The 11,684-nt window shown below is 45.5% G+C and overlaps 1 protein-coding gene across 1 annotated transcript in view; it reads right to left on the bottom strand.

Annotated features, from left to right (window-relative positions):
• Positions 1-11,229, bottom strand: part of efna1b (ephrin-A1b) — a 13,240-nt gene extending 2,011 nt beyond the window's left edge. Inside the window, exons 1-3 of the mRNA XM_019878722.1 lie at positions 10,893-11,229; positions 996-1,291; positions 42-227 (exon numbers count right to left, since the gene is read on the bottom strand). Of these exons, the coding sequence (XP_019734281.1) occupies positions 42-227; positions 996-1,291; positions 10,893-10,990 (580 nt within the window). The 5' untranslated portion in view covers positions 10,991-11,229. The remainder of the gene's footprint in view (positions 1-41; positions 228-995; positions 1,292-10,892) is intronic.
• Between the last annotated feature and the right edge of the window lie 455 nt (positions 11,230-11,684).

Here is an 11,684-nt window from a genome sequence, read left to right as displayed (position 1 = left end):
GGGGGTGGAAAAAGCACCCCGTCTGCCGGTTGATTCCTCACCTGCCGGGAGACGATTGGAGAAGTTGTGAACTCCGCCGGCAGAGACAAACTTGGCTTTTGACGCGTCCGTGCTCTTCTCCGCGTCAGCCTTGGACTTGCCGGCGTGAGTCTTTGCCGAGCCCTTCTGTCCGGCCACGTCCACTTTGAGCCTCAGACATTCCTGGCCGTGATGATGCATCGGCTTGGCTGTTGGGAGCACACACAGAGGGAACTTATTGTTAGTGCATATTTTAAAATACAGTCTTGAAAATTAACTTCATTTCATAGTGCATGTTTTTCCATTTTTATTTATTTTTTTGTTACTTAAACAGTTGCTAACTTGTTTTTGCACCTCCACGTCAGTAACACTGTTAGAATTTGACATGTTTACAAAGCAGAGAAGCTTACCGTGTATGGTGAAATACAGTCTCCATTATGTGTCTATGAGGCTCAAATGGTGAGTATTTTGACGTTATTTTTTTGTCGTATCCGACAGTGGTTGTCTTATTTTGAAACTCGTGTGGCATGTTGGGAATGATAAAATCTTTCACTTTGACAAATTCTACTTCGCAGCGAAGCTTTCCGTCAAACAGTCATCCACTGTGATGAAAACGGTCTTCAATTTTTCCTTTTCACGCCTCCTTGATGTGTATTTTGAGTGGTCAGCGGTTTTAATTGATCGTCGTCGTAAATATAGAGTGGTCGACTTGTTTTTACACTTGTACGATCGTTAGGAATGTGAAAACTCAAAAAAACAAAATTTGAAACCGTGACCCTCTTTGATTAAAATTGTTTTGTTGGACTTGAAACTCTGCACGGTTCCTAATGGTTTGGCTACAATTTGACTTTTGCTTTCCATGACTTCTCCTGGGGCGGGGGTGTAAACGCGTTTATCCGAACCTTCCTGAACCATCGCCTGCGTTCAACCTAATAGTTTGCGCCGTACTCTCATGAATAATTCCACGAAATACTTACAGATGTAATAATAGCTCTCTCCCTGCTTGAACTCCTTGCCCAGGGTGAAGGGGGTGAAGCGCTGGAACTTCTCCGAGAACTTCTCGGGGGCGTGGGGGGCAAAGGGCCGCGAGCACTCCCAGCGCAGCTGGTCGAAAGAGTGCGGCTTGCACACGTCGTAGTCGTCCCTTTCCACCATGTAGAGCACGTAGCGCTCGGCCGAGTGCGGCGGCACTTCGCCGTGGCTGTAGTGCGGGCAGATGATGTCCAGGTAGTCATTGATGCGGACTTCCACCGTGTAGTCGTCCCATAGGAAGCTGAGGGGGGAGGGGCGAGAAAGGCACATTTAACGATCGAGGGCCTCACAAATGTTTTGATTGCAAGCAACCACATTGACACGAATAATGAGGTTTAATTACGCGTGGCATAATGCAACTCGCACCTGTTTCCCTTCTGGTGCACGTGCACAGTGTTGCTGTAGTTCAACTTGGTTGCATAAAGCGCTAATTAGTGTGACAACTTAAAAGTCAGGTTGGACTTGTTCAGCCTTGGCGCCATCCTGCTTACACACCTTACACTTACTCTCGCTACCGCTTGAACACCTTTTTTTCAAGACGCACACACACACTCACACGTGTTTTTTTTTTACAGTCTCAATGTGTTTTTCTCCACTTTGCTTCCTTCAAAGACAGAGACAGAGGGGGCGCGGTCGAGTCAGACTGTCGCCCTCCCGCTCTCTTTTCATCTTTGTCCTTCCTTTCGGTTTTATGGCTCTTTCCAAGTCTCATCGTCTCCGCGAAAGGTTGCTTCACATCAAACTCGCTGATAACTAACTATGAGATTTGCAGAGTTATTTTTAAATGTATTCAATTCGGTATGACTGTTCATTTAGTTTAATTGTGAGGATTTATTCCAAATTTTTTTTTTTTTTTTTTTAAATCTTGCACTCAAGAAATACTTCCAATATAAAACAAACTAAAACCAACACTAAAACGAATAAAAATTAAAACAATGCAGATGTGAAAACATTAATGTAATTAAAAAAATGTAGACCTGCTAAAAAAAAAAATATTAAAAATAACAGAATTTAAACAACAACGCCAAAATGAAATAAAAAAAAAAACTATAATGAAAAAAAAAACCCAAGTCGTCACAAACGACGGGCTACGATTTGTGCTGCTTTCCAGCAAAGTATGCCCAAGTATATGCGAGGAAAGCAATCTATCAATGGCGGGCTTTTAATTTGAATTGAAACCCGCTTGCGAACGAGAGTACAGCATTGAGTGAAAACGACAACAGCTCCTGTGTGGCGTTTGTGCGTCTGTCGCCATCAAAGCGCAGGACGTGGTGCCTCTTTAAACCCCCCCCCCCCCCCCCCGATGTTGCGTCTCCTGCTTGGACCCCCCTGGCCAAAGCAGACACAGCGGCTCCAATCAGGGGCCTTTAACCCCTCCTTCCTGCCTCTGCATGTGTGGAGACGTGCGAGTGTGTTCGCCGTAACCCTCCAGTCAAAACATGTTTTGTTAGCTGAGCACGGTTCTAAACTTTAATAATTGGGGCTAATAGGTTGGACAGCTACACGCAACCGCTCTTTGCAATTCCTCAAACATGTAAAACCATAGCCAAGTTGTTGCCTTGTTTTATTTCTCTTTTCCGTGACACGTTTAGACATTGAGTTAAAGCAATCAATCAACCCTGTCACCGTAGCTACTCAACATCAGCTTCAGGTCCATGTACTAACTATGCCTTATGCCTTCACGAGTAACACCCCCACCCCACAGCCGCCCCCACTCCTACCTTTCACCACTGTGTGACTAGGTTGCACTGGTACAACAACTACTTGTTACTCGTGAGGCATCACTGCACCATTTGACATCTGCGTGCTCCTTCTAATACAGTGGTACCTCTACTTACTAACGTCGCTTCATACGAAATTTTCAAGTTATGAGATGTCTCAACAGGAAAATATTGCCTCTTGTTGCGAAAGAAATTTCAAGATACGAAAGGTAAAAAGTATGGCCTGCTACTCGCAGCTCCGACTTTCCTGAACGCAACATACTTATAGCTGCTCTGCCATTGGCTATTACCGAACATCATCCTGGCATCCCATTGGCTGAGAGGGACTTCTACCGTATGTGTCTATGTGTGCAGATAGAAAGATAGATAGATAGATAGATCTGTGTCTATGCGGCGTCCTCGTCATTTGCCCCTCGGGTCATGAGGCGTTCCGATAGTTTTACGTAAATGTGAATCACCCAGAAAAAGTGTTCACCGGTCGAGCGATCGCTCACTATGTTGATGTTTGCCTTTGACATTTTCGAAGGATTGTTAAAAGCCGATAAAAGCAAACGTCCTTGGATCAGTTCTTTACAAAACGCCAGGCAAAAACAACTTCTGAGAGAGAACATGGACGAAAGAGGGCAAAAAACGGTGAGGATGCAGTTAAAAGTTAAAAGACCATCATTATTATACTTTATTCTTTGTTTTTTTTACATTATGAACAACTCTCATTTATTGTGCAATAATCTAATAGTAACATCTATTTGTTCCATATTTTGATGTATTTTTATGCTTTAGGAAACATTTATGTCAGAATTTTGGGGGAGCTTGGAACGAATTAGGGCATTTACATGGAAAACGCGTCTCTACTTACAAAATGTTCTAGTTAAGAAATTTCTTACAGAACCAATTAATTTCATATGTAGAGGTACCACTGTATTAGCAAAGAGCTGGATGCTACGTCACTTGTAGTACAAGAAGCATGCAGTCTCAACTCGGAACAGTTTTGCCTCACTAGTAACAATGTAGTGATTCATGCACAGTCATCGCACGAGAGCAGGGCGTGGAACTGCTTTATCGTGAGAGGGCAAAGAGCATACGACAAGAACTTGAAGCGAGATATCAAGGATAATGAAGAAATGCTTGCCGCTGTACCCGGAGTGCAAGTTTGTGTGTCGATGCGTGTTTTAGCGACGGCATAACTTGGCTCAGTCTAATTGGCTAAACAGGCTTTTGTTTTGTCACTTTAGTGGTTCCATCTAGCGGCTCGGGGCCAAAGAGGAGCAAACGGATAGTGTCGCCAATTCCGTTCACGGCGTTCATCATTAGGAAAAAGCCTCCTTTTATTCAGCGCCTCCAATGGCCGAGATAATTAAAAGCTGTTAAGCGGCGTGGGGGGGCCAATGTGTTGACTAGAAAAGGAAGGGAGGAGAAATGAATCGGGCGTAATTAGAGCCTTCCCCCATTGAGACTGGAGGCCTGAAGGCTCCGAGCCTCCTCCAACCTCGGCACCTTACCCCCCCCCCCACCCCATACACACCCCCCTCCCATGGAGCCTTCATGTTAGTGATTGGAGGGGATGTGTTCAATTTATGAGCTCATCAGGCAGACTTTTTCCTCACAATTAAACCCAACAGTTGTTTTGGAATGTATCCAAAGAGCCGTATGATGCAACAATCGGAAAACGTTTTATTATGATGTATTATGAGCATTTGTGGGTTCAGCGGGGATTTTTTTTTTTTTTTGTTCCCAAGGGCCACTGGTTTCCCGCCGCTTTACATCTGGCCCATCAAAGCTCTCCCGGCAGCCGCGAGACTCGCTGCCACCGGCTGCCACTTCTCACGGGCGTGAGAGTCGCATTAACGTGATACCGAAGCCGTGTCGTGTGGTTACGCGGCCAGGTGTGCGTGTGCGTGCTCACACCGATCTGCTCAGGTTTTTCCCGTGCGCGATTCTCACGGGAAGGGCGCTCCGAAGGCCCACGTTAGTCTCACGAAGAGAGAGGAGCACATTTCAGAAGGCTTGCAGTTTAAACGGTACTGAAGAACTCCCGTTTTGTCAAAGCGCCTGCGCAGGTAACAGATGAAGTGGCGCAGACCGATTCGACTTGATTTTCCGCTGTACAGTTTGGATGAATCAACCCTGTTGTATTCTGTCCTTTCTTTGACATGTACTTATAATGAGCGGCAATTGGAAGTGGATTTTCTTCATTTGCGGGAAAGCCCATTACTGCTCTGGCTTTCCTGATTACCCCATCGATTAAATGAGTCATCGGATAACCCCCCCCCCCCCCCGAAAAAAATAGATGATACGCAACTAAACACAATAACGTGCACGTGAAGTCAAGGTATTATTTTTGTCTACTTGGGCTTTAAGAGGAGGGGCCTGGCCTTGTGACAGCAAATGACAGTGTTCGGTTGGCTAGCTTTGAACAAGCTAAGCAGTTAGCCACTCGGAAAGTTCAGCAACTTGGCCTAAGTTGTGGACAAATATGCGTTTGTTTTCTCACCGTTTTTCAATAAAGTGAGCGAAAGTGACCGGCGAATGTGTCTATCCTTCACTTGCGGGGACATGAATATACATTCTAACTAGCGGTAGCCTATATCAATTTAGCTAACATTGATTTAGTAACTCGCGTTGCCAAGCATAAAAGTGTTGTTATGGTACATATATAAAATGACTATCAATGTTAGTTTTATTTTTTTCGTGAACTCTAATAACCTTGACACGGTGTTTTGTGTGTGTGTGTGTGTGTGTGTGTGTGTGTGTGTGTGTGTGTGTGTGTGTGTGTACGCGCGACTGCGGTAACATCAGCCAATGTAGATAAATGTTCCCTGCGAAGCTTGTGAGGCAAAAAAAAAAAAAAGGATTCAATTCATCGCCGCCGCCCTACTGGTAATGCCGTGGGGACGGAACAGTGCCCAGGTCGTGTTCTCAATTGTACTGCTTGGTGGAAAGAGGATTTAAGGTGGCGCGAGACACATTTCGCTCTCAAAGAATCATCACTTTGGTACGAGAATGCAACGTGCCGAAATGAAGCGTAGCGCCTGCTGCCAACGTGGCTATTGAGGGCAACTCCTGCCGGCGGGCTCATGAACACATCTGTTTATTAAGGTCGACTGTCTGTTTGTGGCAGAGGTGGGTCGATTCCCACTAATGAGCTTTTTGGAGGGCATTGTTTGCACGCGAGTGCCTACGGCGAACTCGTTTCGCCCATCGTCGCATTTTTCGACTTCAACCCCTCCCTCATTCGCTGGCCCTTTCTCCATTTCACCCTGACCCCGCCGGCTACAGTGCTTCCATTTGTCCCCGCAGCGCTTGACTGGCTGGTTTGGGTCAAACAACTGACACTCTTTTTTTTTTTTTCACTGGGGAACGCGTGGGTCAGGAGGTCAGAGTTCACGGTTGCTACGCTTCGCGTCCGAGTCAGCGGCGGCACGCGTATAAATCTGTTTCGCACGGGCAAAACCGCAGTCAGCAACATGGAAACGCTCAACAGATGAACCTCCGATGCACCCCGCAAGCGCCATTTGCTACTCAGGTGATCGGAAGCAAGCGCGGGCGCACTGGAATGTTTAAGACAAGGGGCTTGCGGTTTGGACGGTTTAGTGCGAAGAACCTGTACTCAGATGTGCTCGTTTAATACCTGATGAATTCACTGCGGCGTGTCACATTTCCGACTCTTTAGCCCCGGCCAAGGAGCTGTCAATGTTCCACTGTTGGATCACTCCATTACAGTCTATTGACTTGAGTGCCGTGCCACTATTATGCAGTAAAAGGTTGGGCCTAATAATAACAGTACTTGATGAACGGATCATTACTCATTCTGCCACTCGCACGGGGTTAATTGACTGATTGCGACAAATTGGGAGCGCACCAGCAGAGTCGTCTCTCAGACTACTTTTGCTGTCAAAGGAAAAACAACAACATGGCGTTTGATACCTCTAAAGAGAAGTGAATCACAACATTTGATTTATTCCATCTATTATTTACGGACGACAAACTGTTCATCCATCTACGCCAGTGACATCTAGTGACAGGCAGAACAATTAAAAGTTAAGATATCCTGAATTTTAAGTAATTCAAAATGATGGTATCAGCAACCTGTGGATCCATCCTAAATTCAAGCCTATTTTTTGTGTCTTTTTCATTAGGCGGTGGAATTTTTCGAACACAAAATATGGAATTCCGGCTTGATGACAAGCAAATGGCATTGGAAGGGGAGTTCAGAATAATCAGACAGAGATCGCTTCATCTCATATGTGATTCCTACAAGGAAATCTAGTCAAAGGGTCATCCGAGTCAAGCCTTTTTTTTTTTTTGCACAATGTTTCCTAAGGGGATGATCAACCCAGCCCAATTCTACCCGCTATTTGCTTTTCTGCGAATAGACATTTTTTGACATTTGCAGAATAAGAGGGCTTAAAATTGTCACCGCCACCATTTCACACCCACTGAAGCCCCCAAACTGCTCCACTCCCTTCATCCATCACTGTCCACTCTCTCCTCCCTTCGTCTGCATTGCCTTTATTCTCACAAATGAGCCCAACCCCCACGTCTTCACCTCGGGGTTGTTTCCGTCTCTTAATGCTGACTTAATATACCAGGGCTCTTCATCCAGGCTAATTTTTCAACACACAGCTTCACCCTTCTTTCACCCTATGCCAAGACCTCTACTCCTCCCCTCTGCCCCCTAAATCCTTTCACCCATCCCCTTTTTTCCCCCCCTCACATCCTCCTATTCTGTCAGGCATGAATAGAAAAAGGCTAAATGGTATCATCTCGGAAGAATGTGGTGGAGGGGTACCCACATGGGGATACATTCTGTGAGAGGCTTGCATTATAAATCTACCAAGTTCTGATTTCATTAAGGCTAAAGAAAACCACCCGGCAGAGCCAAAACTGGCCTTAAGGGGGCGATGGTGGGCTACAGGGTGGATTTGCAAAACTATGTCTGAAATGCAATGAATGGGCAGTGTACATACACATATAACGCATGCCTGCCCACACATACTACAATGCCGGGCCTCTGGGATACGAGCAGAGTTGAGAGGTGCACTGTCCACCTCCAGTGGAAAAATACCAGGGCCAAAACAGAGGAGGATCTGTGAGAAATGGTTTGGGGAGGGGGTGGGGTGCGTAAAAGTGAGTCGAGGAGAGAAGGAGGAAGGCGGAAGTCTGGAGCACAGATAAGGAAGTGAGAGGAATAGGAGAAAGAAAGAGAGGACAATCACAGAGCTGGAGTACATCCACAGACAAGTGAGTGATGGGTGATAAAGAACTTGGCCTTGTTATTGATTTTTTTTTTTTTTAATGCATCCTCAGAAAAAAGGGGGATGTATGGCTCCATTACTGTCATTAGTGGCACACTACACAAATGGACTCAAAGGTAATTACAGCGAACCTTATCTATTCATGGTTTGGCATTCACTATGATGTGGCATCTTGGTGCCATAGAACTATGTTGAAGACACTTGAGGAGCTTCATTTTGACAAAAGGCGTGCTTTGTCACCGTCTTGTCGTCTATTTGTGTCAAGGAATTTTGTTGAGGTGCTTTATTTGGACAATAGCAGTGCTTTGCCAGCATCGTGGTCCCAAGGAACTATGTTGAATTGTTTATTTCTGTAGTTTGCTTTCAGATGTCTTTAGTATTTTTGTTTGTAAATGCTTTCACATGTGTTTTTAATTATGTAAAGTACATTGTGCATGAAATACGTGATATAAATAAAGTTCGCCTGACTGCCTGTCTATATCAGATTTTGGAGTCAGCCAATAAGAGCCAAGAACTAAATTGTATTGAAAAATTGCGCCCCTGACAACCAGTAATTGAAGCCCTTCCGCATGTGCCATGCTGATAGAACCGCACTCAGAAAGGAGAAAGTACAATGATAGACCGGACTTACTTTCTGAGTATAAAACCCATAGCAGAGATTATGCAAGGATTCATCCTGGTGGCTATTTTTGCCTCATAGATTCTAGAGAAAATAATGTAATGAAACGGGCCAAAATGTTATATCACCGGATGACAGGAGAGGATCAAAAATAGCACAGAGCCAAGCCAGTGAGATGATAGTTTTGTGTCTATGGGTCAGATTACAAACCGTCTGTAATCTATGTTAGTATGCGATCTCCTTCTGGCGGGATTAAATGGCCCTGGGGGAGCAGACGGGCTGGGTATGAAAAGGAGAGGGTTAGGAGCGAGGGAGTTGGACGTTGGCTGGGAGGGGAGGAGTGTGGGGGGGGGGGTCGTTGTTTTGACCGTCTTTAACTTTAACTCGTGCTGAGACAGGCCCGGCCGACTGCCTCTGCAATCACGGCGAGACGTCACGCCGGAGTCCTGACACACAAATCACGGGAATGCGCGGGTGGGATGATATTCAGGAGTCTGGAGCAAGTTCAGGGGGGGAAAAAAAAAACGACAAAAACAAAACGAGAAACAGAGCAGACAGGTACTCACAGAAAAATGTCTCCTAAACACGCAGCTGACTGCGTGGACCACAGCACAGGAATGCCGCCCGATGCTAATATTAACATTGAAGTCCACCCGCCCCTCTCTCACCACCCTTCAGCGTGTGTACGTGTGACTCACACATTTTCATGTCTACGTGACGAGGCCTGAACTGATTGCCTCTCCCTATTTGACTCTGACGTGTGCGCAATCACAGTAGCCCGCCACTAATCTCCAATCATTTCCCATTCAAAGATGGCTGGAGGTACCAAAAGCTTCTATGAAGTAATGCCACTCTTCGACTCGGGCACACACAAGAAGAGGCATGCAACATGAAAAACAAGAAGAGACCTGCGAACAACACGCCTCACCACCTGTCATGAAGGAACACGCACACATACACACTAAATCATTACCAGCGGACACTTCTCCAACACACACACACACACACACACACACACACACACACACACACACACACACACACACACACACACACACACACACGCCTACATGAATGGGCAGTCTGCTACCATCTGTTTACCGTCCTCATCCCTAAGACAAATCACTTGCTGTATAATCGAGACAGAGAATCAATTAGCATCACTTATCCACAGTCACGGGGCTGTCAAAGGGTGCTGGCGGATTTAGTGAATCTCCCCCCCAACAGGTGACCGATTGATCACCAGGGGGTGGGGACCAGATTGAGGATTAAAATGAAGAGGATTGTCAGTCTGGAAGTGTGTGATGAGTTCAATCTCTGTTTAGACGCCGCACAAAAATGAAATGGTGGGTAGGATATTTACTTCGTGTGACATATTATGACCACTCCTGTTATTTTCCATAGTGCGCCGGTGTCAAATTTATGGCCTGAGAGAGCATTTCGGAGAAATGTGAACAAATAAAACCTCCTAGTAACTGTTGTGAAGTCCATTTGACCCACCAGGAAACTTTCCTGCCCCCCCCACTCCCCTCAGGTGGAGTGACTCAGGTGTGTCCAACCTTTTGAATCACTCATGACAGCAAAACAACTCATGCCGGCAAACTTTCCACTACAAGCCTGCCCCTTTTTTAAAACATTCAATTGCAGGCACTGATGTCCGTTTTTTGAGGCTTATTATCATGGTAAAGATCAACTGGAGCGCCACTAACGTAATCAAGACGTAGGGCTTAAATGGCTGTTGCCTTGCAGTTTTTTTTTTATTTTTAGTCTCGATGAAACGAACGAGCAATAAGGGGGTGTAAGATACAGTCAGTCCTATTTCAACCAAATAAAAATAATCTTTCTTTTCTGTGTAAACAGCCCGAACCGAAAGCTCAATTAATCGCACTCCTCCACGTCAAGCCGCGTGGATTCTATTGTGTGGTCGGCTGGCATTACGTTTCTGCCCCCCCCCCCCCACGGCAAAGAAGTTCAATCAGGATTCTGTGCACGAGATGTGGCACTAAGTGACGATTTTGCATCATCCATTTATTGCCTTTACACTGTGCATTGCTGTTCAATACACAGCCAACTAGTGCACTAGCTGTCCGAACTGTTGCTGTTGGAATAAGTCAGATGCATAGGATGCTGTGTGTCTACATCAAATGAATGCAAGTCGAACTAATACGGCGAACTAAATGACGTTGAACGCCTTCAAAGATCATCAACAAGCATCACAGTGGACGCACGTTGCCTCCCCGCACTTACTTTGGATTGGAGCTGTTCCAGTAGACGCTGTGCCTCTCCGCGCAGGCGAACCAACCTCCGACGCTCAGCACCAAACACAGCACACGCACCAAATCCATGGTTTAACCTTCTCACCAAACAAGCAGCGCTTTTATAAACTCACGCGAGTTTTCTTTTACGTTTTACTCGAAGTGGGTCAGTCGTTCCAATCAGAGTAACGAAACTCTACTATCTGTTCGGCCGGAGCTCCACTCCCGTCTGTTTTATTAACTCGTAACCCCGCCCCTTACCCCGAGCTAACCAATCATCGACAGGGAGCTGCCTCCTTGCCCCGCTCACTCAGAGGACCAAGCGGAGACGCGCCCTCCAGCTGCCACTGCAAAAAGAGAGAAAAAACACCAACACAAAAACACCCATGAGGAGTTGTAGAAATAGAGTCAACAAGGCGTAATTCGTAAGGTGATTTCAAAATAGTTACCTGCATCGGGCAGACAGTCAAAATAGCACGTCCACATAAAAAAAAAAAAAAAGCCAAGAAAATGCATATTCCCCACTCAGAAAAGTTGCAAATACATTTGTAAAATCATACAATCACTGTAAGAAAAAAAAAATTGTGAGACAAACAGGAACGGAAAGGAAAAGAATACGGTAACAAAATTGTCTTGTATTATTGGGAAGTAACCCAGAAAAAAAAAGATTTACGAAACTGAAAATTTTCAGAATCAGACAGTGTGAGTACTTTTGCCACGTCTGGAGCATGGTAAAAAGAATCAACAAGATACAGACGCAGATACAATGCGTTAAATAGGATGG

The sequence above is a fragment of the Hippocampus comes genome, unplaced genomic scaffold (assembly GCF_001891065.2).
Source record: "Hippocampus comes isolate QL1 unplaced genomic scaffold, H_comes_QL1_v1.1 scaffold315, whole genome shotgun sequence".
Taxonomy (NCBI): Eukaryota; Metazoa; Chordata; class Actinopteri; order Syngnathiformes; family Syngnathidae; genus Hippocampus; species Hippocampus comes.
Note: the sequence above shows the minus strand (reverse complement) of the source record. Positions and strands in the feature narration are given on the sequence as shown.